Source organism: Eleginops maclovinus, chromosome 10, assembly GCF_036324505.1.
Source record: "Eleginops maclovinus isolate JMC-PN-2008 ecotype Puerto Natales chromosome 10, JC_Emac_rtc_rv5, whole genome shotgun sequence".
NCBI lineage: Eukaryota > Metazoa > Chordata > Actinopteri > Perciformes > Eleginopidae > Eleginops > Eleginops maclovinus.
The window spans coordinates 4658363-4677905 of NC_086358.1; the positions used below are offsets into that span (position 1 = coordinate 4658363).

The 19543-nt window shown below is 42.5% G+C and overlaps 2 protein-coding genes across 5 annotated transcripts in view; one reads left to right on the forward strand and one right to left on the reverse strand.

Annotated features, from left to right (window-relative positions):
* Window positions 1-494: 494 nt before the first annotated feature.
* On the forward strand, window positions 495-12805 carry usp42 (ubiquitin specific peptidase 42). 4 transcript variants are annotated; one of them, XR_010166598.1, is made up of 19 exons: window positions 495-743; window positions 3069-3318; window positions 4207-4413; window positions 4531-4641; window positions 4863-4962; window positions 5474-5541; window positions 5637-5707; window positions 5809-5891; window positions 6006-6117; window positions 6203-6343; window positions 6910-7010; window positions 7095-7263; window positions 7712-8395; window positions 8473-8555; window positions 8879-9877; window positions 10522-10826; window positions 11220-11283; window positions 11379-11435; window positions 11488-12805. XR_010166598.1 is itself a non-coding variant. In XM_063893132.1 (18 exons), exons 2-17 carry the CDS (start codon window positions 3078-3080, stop codon window positions 11279-11281), a joined length of 3537 nt encoding a protein of 1178 aa, XP_063749202.1. In that variant the 5' UTR covers window positions 495-743; window positions 3069-3077; the 3' UTR covers window positions 11282-11283; window positions 11379-12805. The 4 variants fall into 4 exon arrangements, 2 of the variants coding, with proteins under 2 accessions (XP_063749202.1, XP_063749203.1); XR_010166599.1 differs by having other exon boundaries at window positions 11123-11283; window positions 11379-12805; XM_063893132.1 differs by having other exon boundaries at window positions 11379-12805.
* LOC134870752 (cytohesin-3-like) overlaps window positions 12663-19543 on the reverse strand; it is a 30599-nt gene continuing 23718 nt past the window's right edge. The window contains 4 exon segments of the mRNA XM_063893139.1: window positions 12663-14268; window positions 17299-17320; window positions 17323-17452; window positions 18105-18176. Of these exon segments, the coding sequence (XP_063749209.1) occupies window positions 14196-14268; window positions 17299-17320; window positions 17323-17452; window positions 18105-18176 (297 nt within the window). The 3' untranslated portion in view covers window positions 12663-14195.

Consider the following 19543-nt stretch of genomic DNA (forward strand, 5'->3'; position numbering starts at 1 on the left):
GTGATTTTGAATCATTTGAGATGTTACCTTGGAAGTGGTACACTTATAACAAATTGAAGTGACCTATAAGCAGAATTGACAATGTGTGTCATGATTTTGTGCAGCTTGTTGATCTTAAGGAAGAATATGCACATTGTCAGCAGATGAAACCCATTTGTGGACACAATAAACCTTTCAATTTTTGTTCTTCATGGTGACAGGGCACATTTATTTAAATGTTCAAACACGTGCTTTTTTCTTTCACCTGTACATGTAGTTTACGGTTGTTAAAAGGTTGAGTTTTTGGACGAAGGGAATGCTTTCAGTTTTATGTTGACAACTTTTAAAAGTGTAAATAGTGTGGCCTACATTGGGTACTGCATAAACATTCCTTAAAATGGGCATTTCAGCATAAATAAATCAAATTATGCTGTCACTTTGCACTGATTGTGGTCAACTAAATAAGCTGGAACCAATTGTTTTATATTCTAATGGATTGAAAGCGCATCTTTGTTGTACAATGTGTACACAAAGGTCATAGGAGTGTACACAAAGATGCTTCATGTTGTACGTGCGACGGATCTTCCCGAAACAAGTTCCCTCTCAGAGGAACGGCGAACGGACCAATCAGAGACCTCGTTTCATCGCAGGTACCCGGATGTACCCGTGGGGCAATTAGCTACGTCATTGTTCACCGCCGGACACCCGCTGGAAATAAGGAATGGATTTACAACCGCTACTAACGTATTCATAACAGATTCCAGGTGAGTTATTTGTTGATTTTGCCATTTAGTGGCACTTTAACTATGCAGCTGTGTTGTTTCTGTACACCTGAGTGGCTGCGATTTGTTGTAGTAGCCTTACACCGGTTCTCTGTCATGTCGGAGAGAGAAGCACCACACAACCACCGGTGTCGAGCCCCTCCTTTTAAGGCTACTTAACCTCCAGTTACCCCGGTCCACGCAATGTAAACAAAAAACGGATATTAAGTGTTTATAGTATTTATTTACGTTATTTCCCGCGGTTATTTCCCGCCGTTGTTTAGCTTCCACCGTGCCGAGCTAGCTAGCAGCGTTAGCATCATGGCTGTATAAAGAGGAATGGAAACAGCGTTGGAGGCGGGGTTCCGTTCATTCCTATGGTAGTTGTTCAGTGGCGCATTGAAGCACAAAACAAAGCGACTATAGAGGCAGAAAGAACCAGGATCATCCGGGGACTTTGGCCCATAGAGCATGCGCAGTTGAGTTTTCCCCTTGAGCCCCTCATCCAATCTCCCGCGTTGGGCTCTGAAATAAATGGAGAGAGAATATAGAGATAGATAGATACTTACAAAGTAACTTAATAAATAGAATAAAATACAAATAAAATAAAGATAAACATTTAAAAAGCACAGTTAAAAATACCTATATTCAGAGGATCATCTAATTAGAATAGTCAATATAAATATGTATATAAACAGTGTACTATATACAAGCAACTCTTGGTTCAGCTTTAAGCGCATGTTACAACTTTTAGACTCTAATGATTTAAATAATGGCTATACAAGGGTTGGTGCTGTATAGTTGAATTAGTTTTAAATATATATATATACGCTGATTTAAAGACGTCTCTTTCCCAATGTAAGTCAATGGGGAAAAGTATTTTTGAGCCAAAATGACGTCACGGGAGTTGTAGTACCATCGTTTAGCCACTACGACCATTCACAAAAATGGGCTTCAACGGCCGGCGCACTTCCTTGGTTAGCATCAATATTGCCGCACGTAGTGGTAGCTAGCTCCGTTGCTAGCTATGTGTAACGGTCGCTGTTTCCATGGTGTTCGTAGCTTCGATAGCCTCTTGCTGCTAATCAGTCATTCCGTTCCTGCTTTTGGTGTGAAAGGTGAGTTTTTAATCGCTTTCCTGTCTCCAACAAGAAGTATAGAAGGGGTTTAAAGTGTATTCGGTGAGGTTTAAGAAAGCTGCGTGTTAAAGGCCTAGCAGCCGTCCGTTAGCCAACGTGAGCCGGAGCAGGTGGGAGGGAACAGCTGTTGTAAACTTGCTTCCGACCAACACATTTCCTCTGTTGGGTTTTTGAACTACAAATGTTTACTAGGTGACTTTGTTATACGTTGATCGTGTTTAAAATATTCCAAGCACAAGTTAATGTATTAATACAGTTTTCTGATGTTTGTTTTTTAAGTGTCCTTGAATTGCACATTTGTACACAAGATCTCTTATCATCTACACAGCTTTCCACTTTCCATATCAATACTGCAGATCTTTAATTGTATTATTCTAGTACCTTGTCATAGTGTGATGTACGTAATATATATATATATCCAGATTTAATGTAAATAATTGTATATATCTTAACGTATAATAGCTTTTTTGTAAACACATATTTTATCTTTTGGCTGGTTTTTCTTACTTTCTATCTACTTTGCAATGAACCTGTTTCTGATTCCTATTTCTAGCCCAAAGAGTTAAGTTCATAGAGTTTTTAGATACAAATAGAGGTAGATTGAGACCCTTTTAGTCCATTCAAGATACAGTACCTGCTATTATGTTTCTCAAAACTTTTTTTATCCAGACTTTGAGAAGTTTAATCTGTCAGACAGGACTTTGCTCCCACATTCAGCCTTTGTAGTGTCTTGCTATATTACATTATACAGTGCTAGGTAAAACAATAACATCAAGCCGGAACTCAGGGCTGATAGATTGAGCTCACACTGAGTTTGGTTACTTTGCTCAACAAAACATCAATAATTCAGTTGTTGGCACGTTCAGTGTGCTCTTGTAAAGTAGGATAACTGAGACATTATTATATTCTGAACATGGCATTTAGTGGTTGTAATCTAAGTTACCTCTGATCAAATTAATTGTGGGTGACATGGTCTGTGAGAAAAAATAGTGTATTTTGGTGCGTTTTACTCCTCCGTAACAGTTAAAAAGTTAAGATGTTGTCAATAAATTCAGACGTTGGTCACAGTCATGACGTGCCACACACACAATAGTTTGTATGAAAACAAAATGTGAAATTAAAGACTTGCAACCTAGAACGTGAGCTGAATCGTAAAGCTGTGTTCTTCTGTTCCTGCCCCTCCACACAGCAATGAACAATGACCATAGTTGACAGATCTTCAGAAAATTCTGACCACGAGTCAGTCGGGTGTAAGCGATCTCCCTTTCCCAGTGGAGACTTGGGGATGGATGGCAGCTGTTCCAGCAGCTGGGCTATGGGTCCCACTATGTCGAGCGACTCTCCCAGGATGAAGGCTGCAGGAGGCTGCCTGGGCCCCACGCCTGGAGCTGCAGTCTACAACAGCACTGCCTCCTCCGGGGACCGGCCCAAGGAGCAAGGTAGGAGCCACGGCTTTTATCAGCTGTGTTTTTAACGCATGTGGCTTTAAAGCTGTAAGGAAACTACACACATTCCCGTCCAATGTTGTCAAGCAGGACAGTTAGACATGGATTAAAGGCTTATATTTTCCCGCCCTCAAAGGAAATGCTGATGTACTCTTGCGTAAGTTACACCAAACTGCACTAATGAAGCTAAACGATTGTTGCGGTCGTACGATAGTGTAACACCACTGGTTTTGTGGGTGTATTGTGTTGCTGCTTCCCTTCTACTGTCATTCATACAGTTACATAACCAAGCCAGTGATGAAGTGAAGGCAAGATCAATCTCCTGAGCCTGTGACGCAATTGGTGTTTTGATATAAAGAGAAGCCGCCTGACTTGTTTAGCAGGAACAACATGAAAAATGTGTTTTGTGTTATTCTTTTAAAATAATATCGTCAGTTGTCAGGAGGACATTATATAATTATTTATACTGAAATCTTTTGACTTTCAAATATCGAATATGTATTTACATATGCAATAGGGTTGAAGAATTTGGAAATATAGGGATTATTTGACTCATATTGCAAATGTGATAAGCAACAGAATTTTGGAGGGAAAGGAACATGTTTTCAATAAAATATATAAAGAATAATCGTGGTGCTTTTTCAGGAAATCTTCTGAGCAACACAGTACTTTATTTAGAATATTATTTTGACTCATTTTGTCTCTAAAAAATCTATCACCTCCACCAATTTGGGTATAACTGTTGGCCATTTTGTTATTACGAAACAATTCAGATATATTATTCAGCCCTCACATCTACTTCAGCAGATAAACAGATACTTGTTGAACCTGCTAAATACATTGAGTCTCTTATAAATGATATTGTTGGCTTTGTGTTCACAGTGATAAGCAGTGGTGATGGCATCGACACGCCCCAGAAGGTCCTCTTCCCTCCAGAGCGGCTCATCCTGAAGTGGACTCAGGTTCACCGCATTGGTGCCGGCCTGCAGAACATGGGGAACACCTGCTTCCTCAACTCAGCGCTGCAGTGTCTCACCTACACCCCGCCGTTTGCCAACTACTTGCTGACTCGGGAGCACTCAAAAACATGTAGGTCGATGTTTCATGGTGCCGTCTGACTGTACAGTCCTGTAGTTATTATCACTTCCTGTTTCTATGAGCTGCTTTCTGGTCTGTTTTGTATAACTCCATCTGTTTCTTCCTCAGGTCACGAGCCGGGGTTCTGTATGATGTGCACCATGCAAAACCACATCATTCAGGTCTTTGCAAACTCTGGGAATGTCATTAAGCCCATCGGTGTGCTCAATGAGCTCAAAAGTAAGTGTTTGTCTGTTGACTTTCCCCAAAATGTTTACCTGGAATGAATGACAGGAGGCGCTGTGTGGCTGTTTACCTTTTTACATTTTGGAGGGAAATTCTCTGATGGGAGTTTGAAGTGTGCTCTGGACTTATTTCTTTTACCTAAGGTCTACGAGTAAGTGCGGCATCATTTATCCACTCCTTGCATATCTAACTGTGGGTGTTTTTCCCGCTCACAGGGATTGCGAAGCACTTCCGCTATGGAAGCCAGGAGGATGCCCATGAGTTCCTGCGGTACACGGTGGATGCTATGCAAAAGTCCTGCTTACCTGGACCCAAGTACGTTTCATACATTTTTCCAAAACTTTACACATTAACTAGTTGTTTAAGATAAATGTATGGGGGCCAGATGGGTCAGTCAGCTTCCTGTACTGTATATATGCTGATGCATCCCTCCACTCTAAATCTTGCATAAAGCCAAGTGCAGAGACATTAAAGTATGTATGTTTTCCTGCTGAAACATATAAAAAGGTTTTGCAAAGTATACACATATGAAGGCTACATGCATGTTTAATAGACACTCTGGGCCGAGCATCGGGTCCTCGGGGGATTAAAAGAGATTTTAAGAACCTCCAGCATAAAGTCGGTTTTCATTCAGGAGCAACAGGTGGCCTCTCAACTAATTACTCCTGCTCTAATTCCTCCCTTTCTCACTCCTGGTCTTTGGGCTGCAATATGTTGTGACTCTGTGTGTGAAACGACTGTTCCAGTACAGCCAGAGAATATTTCTTTATTAATAAGGCAACCAGTCAGTGTGTCATTGTTCTAACTGGGGGATTTTCATCCTTAGACTGGACAGGCAAACGCAGGCAACCACTTTCATCCATCAAGTGTTCGGCGGGTACCTGAGGTCCAGAGGTATGTAACAAGTATTGGACTTCTTTTCCTGAATTGTTTCAGTCATTTATTTGTTATTTTATACAGAATAATAAACATTACTTTTCCTTTTCCAGTTAAATGTTTAAACTGCAAAGCAGTTTCAGACACATTTGACCCATTTTTGGATATAACTCTGGAAATAAAGGTAAGTCACTTTAATTTACTGTAATTGCATAAGAAAAAGATGCAGTCAAATGCTTTCAAAGATCTTAAGAACTGAACTAAAATCCATGTTCCCTCTTTCAGACGGCTCCCAGTGTCTCTAAGGCTCTGGAGCAGTTTGTGAAGCCAGAACAGCTGGATGGAGAAAACGCCTACAAATGCACCAAGTAAGTTGGATAAAATACAAACTAATTCACAAAAAAGAGGAGGAATAGGTGGTGTTTTATTGGTTTGTGTTGGTGCATTCACCTGCTAACTATGTATACATCTATTCCCCTCAGGTGCAAAAAAATGGTCACAGCCTCTAAGAGATTCACCATCCACCGCAGCTCCAACGTGCTCACCCTGTCGCTCAAACGCTTTGCAAACTTCAGCGGAGGCAAAATCACAAAGGTACCGTGACTCTAATATCCAGAGCCGTGTCCCAGCTACAGCACAGCACCTGTTGGATATTAATCAGCTTTTCCTCCCTCCCCAGGATGTGAAATATCCAGAGTATCTGGACCTGCAGCCCTTCATGTCTCAGCCTCAAGGAGACCCGCAGGTCTACGCTCTGTTTGCTGTGCTGGTCCACTCTGGGTTCAGCTGTCATGCCGGACACTACTTCTGCTATATTAAGGTACTGGCGCAGATATGGACCCACTGTTCTAATCTATCAGGGCGCTGCTGTTGCCAAGTACAAATGCTCACATGTGTCTCTCCAGCAGTCTATTAACAACTCGGTGTAACGGTTTGAAGCAGGGTTCCCACAACAACTGCTGCTTCCAACAACCGAGGTCTCGACCTTGAACATAGTTTCTCTCCAGCTCAAAGAGTGCAACAAGTTTATAAACGCTGTGTTGTTTTGCTGATCAAGTGTGTATGACACGTGCTAGATGGCAGCATGTGACAGCAGCTCCCAGGGTGTTTGTTGAGACTTTTGGGTGATTTCTTTTTTTTGTCTCAGTGTATTTATAAAGGACAATGGCCACCGTTAATTTCAAAAGTGTTCTCATTGTGCTTCTGTTTTTTCAAATTTACCAAACTGGGATATCTTTTTTTGCATAATGAACCTTTATTGTGTTGATGCTGAAGATGGCCATTCAGAAGCTGAGAGGAGCAAACATTAGAAATGGAGGATTGTGTAACAGTGATGATTCAGTTGAGCAAATATGTCAAAAATCTGCCAACTCTTCCATTTCCCAGGCGAGCAATGGGCAGTGGTATCAGATGAACGACTCCTCCGTGTCTGTCAGCGACATCCGGTCTGTCCTCAACCAGCAGGCCTACGTCCTGTTCTACATCAAGTGAGTCATCCATCATTTTGAAACAGATTCCAAGAGACTTCAAATGAGTCCTATTGCTAATGTCCGCTTCCTTCGTGTTACTAGGTCCAGTGACGGGAAGAAAGCCGGGGACTACAGCCACATGAGCCACAGCGCAGGCATCCCTGGTCAGTCGTCTCCGCGGCCGGTGGTGATTCCTCGCATCAACACCGGCGTTCATCACAACAACAACATCGGCTTCATCGGTCCCCAGTTGCCGCCACACATGACCAAGGTACCAACATCTAAACCGGGGCTTTTCGACCTTTTTTGTGCACATTTCTTCCATTCAAAATGTCCCATTGCTCACCAACAACGAAAAACTGTCACCTAATGACACGTTATAGCCTTATTCTACAAATATATAACGATAATTTGACTACGAGTTGAGCTGCTAAGTAGCCAGCTTTGAGAGCTCTTTGTCTTTGGGATTTCTTATAAAAGTGAGCTGCTCTCAGTTTCAATGCAGGCAAAGAAAATAGTCTGTGTTGTTGTTTGGAAGTGACGGGTGAGATGACGTTTAAGCCCGCTTGGGTCCATGGCACTGTTGGATTTTAGTTGCAGCGACTAAATCATATTTTTTGGATCAATTTAAGTGAAATTTGACGATGTTGGTCAAACATTTGAACGTGAGAAGATATAAAGCCAGTGTTTCACATCAGCTATATCTGTTTTGTCCTCAGCGCGCTCTTCATGTCAATGGGAACGGATCTCTGAGGGACTATCACACCAACTCCAAGCCCAGCACCAGCAGCAGTGTTGGGGGGAAATCTATCCATGGACTGGCTTCCTCTTCCTCCTCCTCTTCCTCCTCCTCCTCCTCCTCCTCCTCTTCTTCCATCTCCCACTCTATCAGCCGGCCCACCATGATCCCAGACCAGGACAAGCGGCAGAAGCTTTCATTCTTCATCGGACAGAAACCCAACCGCCCCTCCTCCTCCTCCTCCTCCTCTTCCTCTTACAGCCAGCCGTCCTCTGCCAGCAGCAGCTCCTCCTCCTCTTCTTCCTCCTCCTCGCAGTCTACCTCAGACGTTCGCTTTGTTCCGCGTCAGCTAAACCACGTTAACGGCACGTCTCGTAACGGCGGTCACCACGCGGGAGGAAACGGAGCGTCGTTCTTGGTGCCGTACGGCCAAGAGTCCTCGGAGGAGTCGGACCAGGAGAACTGTGGCTCTCTGGATAACGGCTGTTTAGGAAAGTCTCACCTCAACGGAAAGAGAGTGGGAGATAGTTCCTCTCAAGCCACCAACGGAGATTCAGCAGCGCACCACAACGGGTTAAACGGACCAACCAACGGCGTCTCTAAACCCAGTCAGAATGGGCACCACAACGGACACCACAAAGTAAATGGACACGCCCCTAATAAAGTGAGCCTCTTTATGACCTATTGATAATTGAATGATCTTTTTGTTTATCTTTATAAACAATGATGTGTTGTTTTCAGCTCTCTGGCAGTAATCATGACGCTTCATCCTCTGTGGCCACGGTTGTTTCTAACGGACATGACAGCGATCATAGTCAGACAAGGTGAGATCAGCACTCTGATGCTGGGTTAAAAACCAAATGCAAAACACATTTCATTTGCATGGCTTGATTACATACAAAATCAATGCATACACCTGCATTTTATTGGTATATGGCTGCAAGAAACCAGATTAATTCAGATGCATGATTGCCTAAATATACACAAAGGATCTCCTGGTCAAAGATGCACGTTACACTAAAGTTAGCTGACTCAAAATAGGACAGGTGTTTGCTCTCAACCAGATATAAAGAAGTTAAAAAACTGATGTTTGAATTTTTTCCTCAGAAGTGTGAAATTAAAATGCTTGTATATTTTGTTTTTCCAGCAAAGAGGCTCATAATGCTGCCTCATCCCTGGCCAGTTCCTCCCAGAGCCTCCACCCCGCTGCCAGTGAAAGCCAGACCCTGTCCCCTCCCGACATAAGGGCTAAAACTGTGTCTGAACCCCTGCCCCCGCAAGCACCATCCTCCTCCTCTCCACCTTCAGCTACAAACACTCATCCTGTCACATCCAGAGAACCTGCTTCTTCCTCTTCGGCCCCGCACTGCAACCCCGCGGCATTATCCCCCCCGACAGACTGCTCACAAAACACCAACGGGACGTCTGCCGCTCCACAGAGGGTCAGCCGAGGGGAGGACGAAAAGAAGGATCTACCACGGACCCGGGATCCGTCAGCAGGGACCGCTAAGGAGCAAACCACGTCCAAGCCCAGTTCTAGAGGCGGTGAGAGAGACTGGAGCAGAGACAAGGACCGACACTACAGGGACAGGAGCCCGGTGCGAGAAAGGGACGGGGATAGACATCGGTACAGACGGGACTCCCGGGATCGCTCTCGGGATCGCTACCAGCGCTCGTACAAGGACCGGCTTGTTCCTTACAATCGGTCCTACAGGGACTGGGACTCTGATCGTCGCAGGGACCGGCCTTTCCTCACCCCCAGGGAGCGTAACAGTTACAGCTCCAGAGATGATTGGGGCCACGAGCGGAGGGGATACGGTCACTCCGAGTCCTCTAGGAGCCGGCCGCAGGAGAGCAGAGAATCCCGGCCCATGAAGGAGAAGTGCAACGTCAGGGAGAGGGACTATTATACGTCGAGAGGGGAGACTTCCTCGCCAAACACAGAGACCTCGGAGAAGTCAAAGGGCTCCCCCCCTCGGGACCGTCCCGACACAAATGAGTCAACTCTGAACAAAGATGATCACAAGAGGAGCGCTCATCCTCCGAGCAAGGAGAGGGAGGACAGCTCTGAGACACGGCGCTCTAAAAAACACAAAAAGAGCAAGAAGAAGAAGTCGAAGGACAAAGAGAGACACCGAGAGAGCGGGTGTGTTATCCCACAATTACCTCCATATTTGTATTAGAACCGTCCTTGCTAAATCCTGGAAGTTTATCTTTATAGGGAACCGTTTTGACTACAATATTTCACCATTAATTGGGAGGGAAAGTGTGAAATTGTTCCAAATGCCTCTGATATTCGTCTAAAGGCTTTCTGCTTTGAGTACTTAACAGTGGTTTAAAGTGGCTTCTTAGAGCTGACATTTGTCACAGAGAAGGGAAACATTACAGAATATGTTTTGAATAGCGCTGCATGACCTTTCTTTGTATTCAAGTTTACTTTGTATAGTCATATTTGGGCGTTTTGCTCATTCATTCAGTAAAATAACTATCCTACATTGTAAACTTAATAGCATGATTGTTTTTCATTACTTTAGGGCTGATCTGATCAAACCATTAGTTCATCTACAAGAATTTCTAGCTATTTTTGATAATATAGTCATTTTTCCAGGAAGAATTCAGCCCTCAAATGTCAGGAGTACCTTTCTCTGGCTTTTCAATTAATTTGAACTTTTAATTATCTAACATGATTCGATTTAACCAGCTCCTTAAGACCATGAGGTTATTTTGCAACTGATTTATGTTATGTTCTTGGGTTTGTTTTAACCATGGTGTGTTTTCTGTCTTCTGTAGGAGCTCAGAAGTGGATTCAGACCGAGCCTCCGACCCCAAAAAGAAGAAGAAGAAGCGGAGGCGGCGCAGCGAGTCGGAGCAGCGCAGCCCGGCAGCATCGAGGTTCCACAGGAACAAGAGCAGCGAAGAGAGGGAGATCCGCAAACGGCGTCACTACGACACCAAGGACGCAAAACACCACAACGGTTTCTCGCCAGAAAAACGCCGGCGCGCAGATCACAGCAGTGGCAGTGAGCATCCCGGCCCCTCCAACCCTGCCTCCCCCACACACGCTTCAAATCACCCCCATCTCAACGGATACAAAGGTACGTCAGGTCTTACACCTTCAAAATAAACACTGTGTGGAGCCTGTCCTTCAAAGAGGAAATATTACAGCTGCAACAATTGTGCTTAATCCATAAATCCATGACTGAAAGATGATATGTACGAGCATTTATTGATTATTATTAACATCATTTAGTAGTTTTAAGTCGTTTTTTAATGCACAAACATCCAAAAGTGCTATTTTTAGCCTTTAGAATATGGGGATACCCATGATATGAGTTTTAAATCAGAATAAATTGAATATTTTCAGGTTTTGGACATTTTTCACAATTTTCAGGCATTTTGTAGACCAACAATCAATCAACTTGCGGCTCTCAGTAGAGACAGAAAGCAGACCGTGTGAGGTGAAGATGTAAAGTGTCGATGTGTTGCAGGAAACGGTTACAGCCACACTAACGGCGACTCCCACGGATCCTCCAGTGGCTGGAAACACTGACTGTGAGTGGGCTTTAAATCTCAGTACAGCCTCTGCTTATAAACTGTATTTAACCTCCGACAGATCGTATAAAGAGGCCTCTTCTCTCTCCTTTCAGACACACCTCCATTTCAACAACAGCAGAGGAATGAATTGGACTTTTTTTGACGTGGTGCTTTTTCTTCTTCTTCTTCGTTGGGAATATATTGTATTTTTACCGCAAGACAAAGTGTTTTAAATGTAAGGCATCGATTTATAAGCCGTAATTCTCCTAACTATGGTATAAAAAAAAAAGAAACTGTCACTCAATGGACATTTATGATAAAATATTAATATATACTTGTATGAACACAAACAAAAAGCCTGGAGCTTCAAACATCTCAGCTGCTGCTCAGTGGAACTCAGGACATGAACACTCGTTTCGTGGATATCCACCTGCGTCACATTCAGACAAACTAAAGGGAAAAGCGCTGCCTGCGAGGAGGATCGTGTCGGGTGCAGGTTTCAGATGTCACCATATCTAGGATGGTTTTTATGACCCCACTGGGTGCGGAGAGGGAGATACTTGTGAATGAAGCCTCCACATTAACCCTGGACAGACTTGAGGACATTTCCTTTTTCTTTTTTTTTGGTTTCCTTTTTCCCCGCTCTGAAGCCTAAGATTCACTCCGTAATTTTTAAACTTTTTTCAGAGGTGTATCATGCCTTCTTCTGCTCTCCTCACATTGCTTTTGGATTCGTTTAAAAAAGGAAACCATCAACGTATTTGTCAATCATGCCTGTGGACCATTTGTGTTTTTGCTTTTTTAATGGAACAGTTTTGTGTCTTCTAGCATCATAAAAAAATACTGTGAATTTAATTTTGAACTGTACTATCAGTTATTTTTATATGTAACAATCCTGTATCAGGGTTACCTGTAGATGTTGATTTGTTTTGAGTAAAACCCATGTTAATATCGACCATATTCTCTGGACAAAAGTGGGGAATGATGTTTTGCTTTGTTTTTTTTTCTCCAACTTTAGACAGAAGTTGAAAAACTGCTACTACCTTTTAAGTTTAGCATGTCAGAATTTATACATTGTATAAGGTAAAAGCCTTAAATACATTTGTTAATGTCAGAAATTGTAATCTCTTCTTGGTCTTTGTTTACAAGCTGCATTGAAATGAATGGGAAAACTGAGATGATTGACGAGTTGCCGGGTAGAAAGTCCCCGTCTGCCTTTGTATTATATACTAGGATTAGATTGTATCCACGCTTCCTTAATTGTTATATGTACGTGTGGATGATAGCACTGTCCTGTAACTTAAACACACACACATTTCTAGCCACAACTCACTAAAATATTCCAGAATAACCAAAGACGTGGAAAGTTAAGCTCTTCTCACTGAACTCACACACAGTTTTCTGATCAGCATGATGTTTTTATTCATAGTATTCATGAGCATCTTTCCCAAACTAAGATCAATTAACCTTTAAAATGACATCTACTATTAAAAAAAACGAGGCTTCAAGTCGTCTCGATCTCCGTTTGGGGAAAATCAGATTCCAGTTTCACATCATTTGAGTTTTAAAATGTCCAGTATTTAGCTTCTTTCACGGTGTTTTTCACTCACCTATGCTCTCTGTTTTCCAGCTCAGCACAGTGAGTTTCCTTCATATAACCTCCTGTATACCTTCAGTAATGGAGGAGGAGGAGGAGGAGGCGTCGCTGCTCCTCCTCTTCTGTAAACTGTTAGCGGTTAAAACTAAAACAGGTGAACGGGTACAGGCTACGGCCGCTATGATTTACATGCTACACAAACACAACAGAAGAGGAAACAAAGGAACAGTATGTACAATATATTCTACACATGCATAATGTAAATGACGGGGGGGGCGGGGGCTGCCTCTTGTTAACCAAATTAAGAAAATAAATACAAAAAGAAATGAACACAGGTGGATCTTCAATAAAATGACAGTTAATATAGGATGTATACAGCATTTGAGAAGGGGCTTTTTATATATTTAGAGTATTATTTCACGACCTGCATCAATTCCTTTGCCTGGAAATATAACAGCTGCAACAATTATGCAAAATTCAATAACCCAAAATTATATATGTTTGTTTTCTTGATAAAAGATAAACATTTGAAGTATTTTTTTTATTAAGAAATGTCCAAAAAATTCTCCTTTTAGCCTTCAAAATATGGGGGTTCAATGATTTTCTTTGTTTTCCATCATAATAAATGGAAAGTATTTGGGTTTTTCCACTAAAAAAAGCCATCACCTTGGACCTTGGGAACTGTCATGGACATTTATCACTATTTTCTGGCCTTTAATCGACCAAACAATTCATTTATTCATCTGATTCATCGATGGATAATTAGTGGCAGCCCTGCTGTAAATGAATAAATCTGTGTTTGTATGTACAGATACAGTCACTACCAATCAGACCAGCTGATTTTATAAGCTTGAAGTCTTCTGTAGTTACATGAAACTGCAGAAGCACATGTGAGGTGAGGAGGATAAAAGGTTTTCCATCAGGGACTCAAAGCCAAATAAGAAAAGCCACGTATGAGTTCCTCCTCATGTGTCCACCAGAGGGCGCACTATGCAAAGAGTTCCCATGATTCCCGTCATGGCTGTAGTCCTTTTGTCCAATTTTTTTTTGTTGCACACAGTATTTCCTTTTGTCCATAAAGTCCCACCTAAACGGCACATCAGAGTTCAGAGTCCTTCACACACAGGTGCAGACGGCCTTCAGGTAGAAATGATCCATTTAAATCCAAACGACTTGCACCTGCTGCTCATCCTCCAGCCTTTACAGAACACACAGGAGGCCTTTGAGACACTCACACACACACACACACACGCACACACACACACACACACACACACACACATACACACACACACGCACGAGGACTCAGGTGTGGATGACGGTGGGACGGTCATCACTTCTTATTGGCTATCCTCCGCTTCCTGGTGGCCAGCATGTCGTAGAAAGGATCTCTGCTGATGCTCGCTCTGCAGGAAACGGAGAGGAAGGAAACATATCACTTTACAGCTGCTCCTGTAAATCCAAATAGTTTGCACGGTTTACATTTTGCATTTTTATTACCAGTCAAATCTGTTACTATAGTGAGAAGAAGAGCATTGTTACACATGACGTATTTGTGGAGTATTTCAGGATGAGGGCCAGACCTTAATCTGTCTTCTATCTATCAGTCGGAGCTTCTTAACAAAAACGCATCAGGCCTTTTGTCTGCGCCGCTCTCTGATGGTTTAAAAAGAAAACCCTTTGCTTTGTGATCAACACGAAACCTGACATCCACAGTGATTCGTCACACCTGCTCTTCACTCACAAATTCCCACTGCTATACTATAAATATCTCACTTAGTTGCTTTTTTTATCTGAGCATGTTGACAAATACACATGGGAAAATGTACATAGATTGTCAATATGCTCTTTTTCTTCTCTTGAGCATAACATAAAAAGGGAATGCTAATTTTCTGTCACGAGTGTAACTGAGAGGTCATTAACCCCTGTGAAAACATGTCAGATTTACCATTATAGTGTATCTGATTAAACCAAAATGTTGTCAGCAATTCAGTTTAAAGCAGACGCAGGGCAGAAATCAGTCAATATAAAGCCCATAGCTCAGTGCTATGCTTCATCAGTGTGACGGGTTACTGTCAATGCAAAGAGCTGACTGTTTAGACTCCTAGCAGACATGAAGTAGCACTAGCATTCGTTTGAAATCATGTTTCTGCTCACTTTGGTATCTCCTTGTAACTCTGTTTTGGTCAACTCCAAATATCTCTGGCTGCTGAGCTGCTTAATGTCCAGCTGCATTCACCGGCTAGCTCCTCACTTTGTTGCTAGCTGACTTTACTAAGAGATGACTATTCAAACTACTAGAGGACATGACCATTAATCTCAGTCTGTCTCTTTGTAGCTCTGTTTTGGTCTCCACCCTCTCAAGACAACATTTTCAGCCTCTTAGCTGCTCACTTTTGCTTATGAGCTAGTTGCTAACGTAGCCTGTCATTTTGTTAAGGGCAAGAAGCTCAGATTGTCTCCATAGCTTTCCATCCTCCCTGTAGAAAAAATCAGCGTTTCAAACTCTAAATGGTTGAAAGTGACACACACTCAGGGTGAGAAAACGCTGAGTAACCCGCAGCCTTCCGAGCAGCACAACATGCTGAGATGGCCAGTCTTGTCTGTGTGTGTGTGTGTCTGTGGTTGTGTGTGTGTGTGGGGGTGTGTGTGTGTGCCCACAGAGCAGTTTCCAGGAAGCAGATGAGTCAGGTGTGTGTCTTTCTGTGTGTGTGTGTGTGTGTGTGTGTGTGTGTGTGTGTGTGTGTGTGTGTGTGTGTGTGTGTGTGTGTGTGTGTGTGTGTGTGTGTGTGTGTGTGTGTGTGTGTGTGTGTGTGTGCATCTGCAGACCACAGGACAGTATAATGAGAGTGTGTGAATTTGAGTCCAATCTGTGATCCCTGTTGTTCCAGCAGTGACCGGAAGACACTTGACATTATGACGTGGACTAAAACACTCCTGCTTTTTCCACTGAAAGCTCCGAGGCTGCTGCAGGAGTGTGAAACAGAGTGTGTGTTCAGATGGTCAAATGTTTTTACTCCTCGGTGTGAAAGGGCTTTTTTGCACCCTCATCATGGTGTGATCTACAGAGACATCTTGAAGTATACATCCTACAATATTACAATATCCTCTTTTCAGGATATTTCAACATACTAAGACTTTCTTTGATACACTAATTATAGTATGATTCTATATATATATTCGCTATAGTATACAATTGTATTTTTGGAATATTTGAACTTTTTTTTGGCATTATATACTTTTTCCATTTCATTTTTGAGATTTTATAACACACTTTTTTATATTTAAAAAAATGTATATATGTATTTGGACTTTTTCATATTTCCGACAGATATACAAGTACTTTTTAAATTATATTCTCTAAATACAATATTATGATTTTTTTTACATTGTCAACAACTTTGCCGTGACTTTTTAGAAAGGATCTTTAACACACAGCTTCACCAAGCCAGCCACCAATAATGGTGTGTGAAGACGAGGGTGAAAGTTCGCCAAAGTGGTATTGTTCAATGTTATTCACAGCTGGGGTTTTTTATGTCTCTTGTATCTTCTTGCGTATCTTCTTCTTGAGGTTGTTATTTAATTCTGCTCTCCATCCTAAAGCGACTCTGTATCACAATGGGAAATACTCATCGTTCAATAAAGACTTTCAAACTGAGAGAAATCCCCTCCTCTCTTTTCCTTCCGATCACTCTAACTGTGCATGAAGCATCCCAGGAGCTGCAGCGACTTATTAAAAAAGAACACACCTCTCATTTAACGGATACCCTTGCCAACGCTAAGAGGTTTTATAACATCATTAGAGCCTCGAAGCGATGTGTAATATGATTCTGCCGTGATATTATTGATCATATTTGCCGGTGAAGCTGCAGCTGAGTGGATTGTAACCAGCGAGCTGATCAATTACCCAATTTGCAGCTTCACCTCCACACTCCTTACCTGGTTTACAAGGCTGAGTTTGGATATGACAAATCTGGTGTGAAACACTTCTGTATGTGTGTGTGTGTGTGTGTGTGTGTGTGTGTGTGTGTGTGTGTGTGTGTGTGTGTGTGTGTGTGTGTGTGTGTGTGTGTGTGTGTGTGTGTGTGTGTGAGTGTGAGTGTGTGTGTGTGTGTGTCTTATCAAAGGGAACTGAGCTTATCCGGCAGAGCAGAAATCACCTCTGAGTGTTATCTGTGTGGAAGTGTGAGAAACAGAGTCACATTTAGTCACCAGCGTCTAAGTGTGTGTGTGTGTGTGTGTGTGTGTGTGTGTGTGTGTTTATAGTAGCTGCACATATATGTTAAAGTGTGTGTGTGTGTGTGTGTGTGTGTGTGTGTGTGTGTGTGTGTGTCTCATAGTCAAGGTCAGACGTGAGAAAGTGCCACATGGGAGCGTCGGTGTTGGCTAAGTGCCTCTCAGTGTAAATGGATCCACACTAACACGGCGTCTCTTACTTGATGGATTTGATCCACTCCTCTTCTCCTCCGGCGTTGGGGCTGATATCCTATACACCACGTGGTTGCCCTCGACGACACGCCCGTCCGCCTCCGTCTTGCAGGCCTTGATCACCTGACCTTTGTGGTTCGGGTTGTAGAGCTCGAAGCAGTTCTGGGGAGGCAACCAAAAGATATGCACGGTGAAAAAAAGAAAAACCTATTACCTATAAACTTTGCAACTCTGTCTGTTACTGAGTCGCGTTTCCCCTTTCAAAATAAAAGCATGTGACATATAAACTGCATCACTGCCCACTTGAGAGTCATTTTGTAAGAGGTAACTCAACTAAATATATCACAATTTAATAAATAAGCTTAGAGCAGCTTTTTCAGGAAGCAAAACAACTAAATTAATGCTTACTGTGGAAACTTTATAGAGCAAATGAGCTACTTTGAAGGAGGAGGCAAAGATGGAGAAGAGAGAAAGTGATAAAAATACATTCTTTCTACTTAACAAGATCAGTAAGTAACTAAATATACCTAGTTATTAATACAAGAGGTGTTTTAATCTGCCTTTTTAATAGCACTGAGATCACTTTGCAGTTGTTTCTTGCTTTGTACAGTATAAAGGCTGCTAGCTGTAGCCATGTTGCTAACATTAACAAATTAACTATATGTAGAAGATCAAACTTAGCTTGGAAACAAATGCAGTATATCCTGATTTGTTGGTAACTAAGAGCCAATTAGCACCAACAATCACACCACTAAGAAATAAAAAATGCTCTGCTTCAAAGGAGCTAAAGAAAGACTCTGGAGTTTCTACTTACAGGTTTTCTGGGCTCGTCCACCTCTCTGATACTGAGGTTCTCCAGAGGAATAATCCCACGGGGCTCTTTATCCTGGAAACATAAACAAACACAAACAACATTAAGCATCAATAGATCACTCATTAAGTGCATACATGACTGTTAAGGACAAAACCAGTGATTAATGAAGGTGCAGTGACACAGAAAGTCAAGCCCAGACCAAATCACACAGCCAATTGAGATGTTAGCATGCTAACACGCTACACTAACATGATACAAACTGTAATCTGTTTATATAACATTTAATCTGGATTGTTGGTAAGCAAAGGCATACATCTCAATACAACAGAAAACATTTCTTTATTGTCATTCAGGCTTAAAATATTCACCAATTTGATTACAAAATGATTAACGATGCTAATACTTAACCAATTTATCCTGCAGTGTTTTTCACGTGAGGTAAGTTGAGGACGACTACTTCCCAGGAAAGGATCTTATTGTTCAAAGGTCATTTAAATAATGATTTCCAAAAAACGAGGTTGTCAAAAAGGTTGATTCAGTAAATATGTTTGAAGTATTTGAACATTTATCTTTACATTACATTGAGCCAGACAGCATCAAAGTGAGAACCAAGGTGGGGATAAAAGCACGCTTGAAGTTTTTATACATCCTGGTCACGTAGGGGACGGCACCCGAGGGAGGCATAACCCTGCACTCCCTACATCCTCCATCTCCCGTCCTCCGAGTGTGTTTGTGTGTGCGGGGCCAGATGTGAGGGGGGACCTTGAGGAACAGCCCTGTGTCCCGCCTGTCATCTTCCTGCTAATGAGGGGCCGCAGCGGGGGGGGGGGGGGGGGGAGGAAGCTCCGGACGGCTGCTCACAGCTGGCTGAGTGTGTGTGTGTGTGTGTGTGTGTGTGTGTGTGTGTGTGTGTGCGTGTTTGGGGGGTATGTTCTGATGCTGGGGTGAAGCATGGGGTGACAGGCAGCATGGTTGGGGGTGGCACTTGGATTGGGGCTTAGCGGGGCCAGATGTGCACCCTAGACTTTGCAGATGTTTCCCATGATGCCTCGTGTAAACTGCTGGGGTGAGGTTCATCTAGGTCAAAGGGGCTGCGTCTGTTAAAGAGCGGGGCTGGAAGGCAAAGACCCCTGACTCTGTGTGTGTGTGTGTGTGTGTGTGGGGGGTGGGGGTTAAAATGTTTAAGGGACCACATGTGTGTCCTTTTTTTGGTGTCAATCTTCCTTAAAGTCCTGTTGCATTTTATCTGTCTCAAAAATATTTATCTACGCAATTGCTGCTCATATTTTTAAATGTAAAATATATTTGACTCAGCTCCTTTAAGGAACATTTTTGGACTTTTTGGGGAAATATGCTATTGCTTTCTTGCTAAGAATTAGTCATGAAGATTGATACCAGTCTCATTTCCCTGCAGCTTGGCTAGCCCTTTGTGCTAAGCT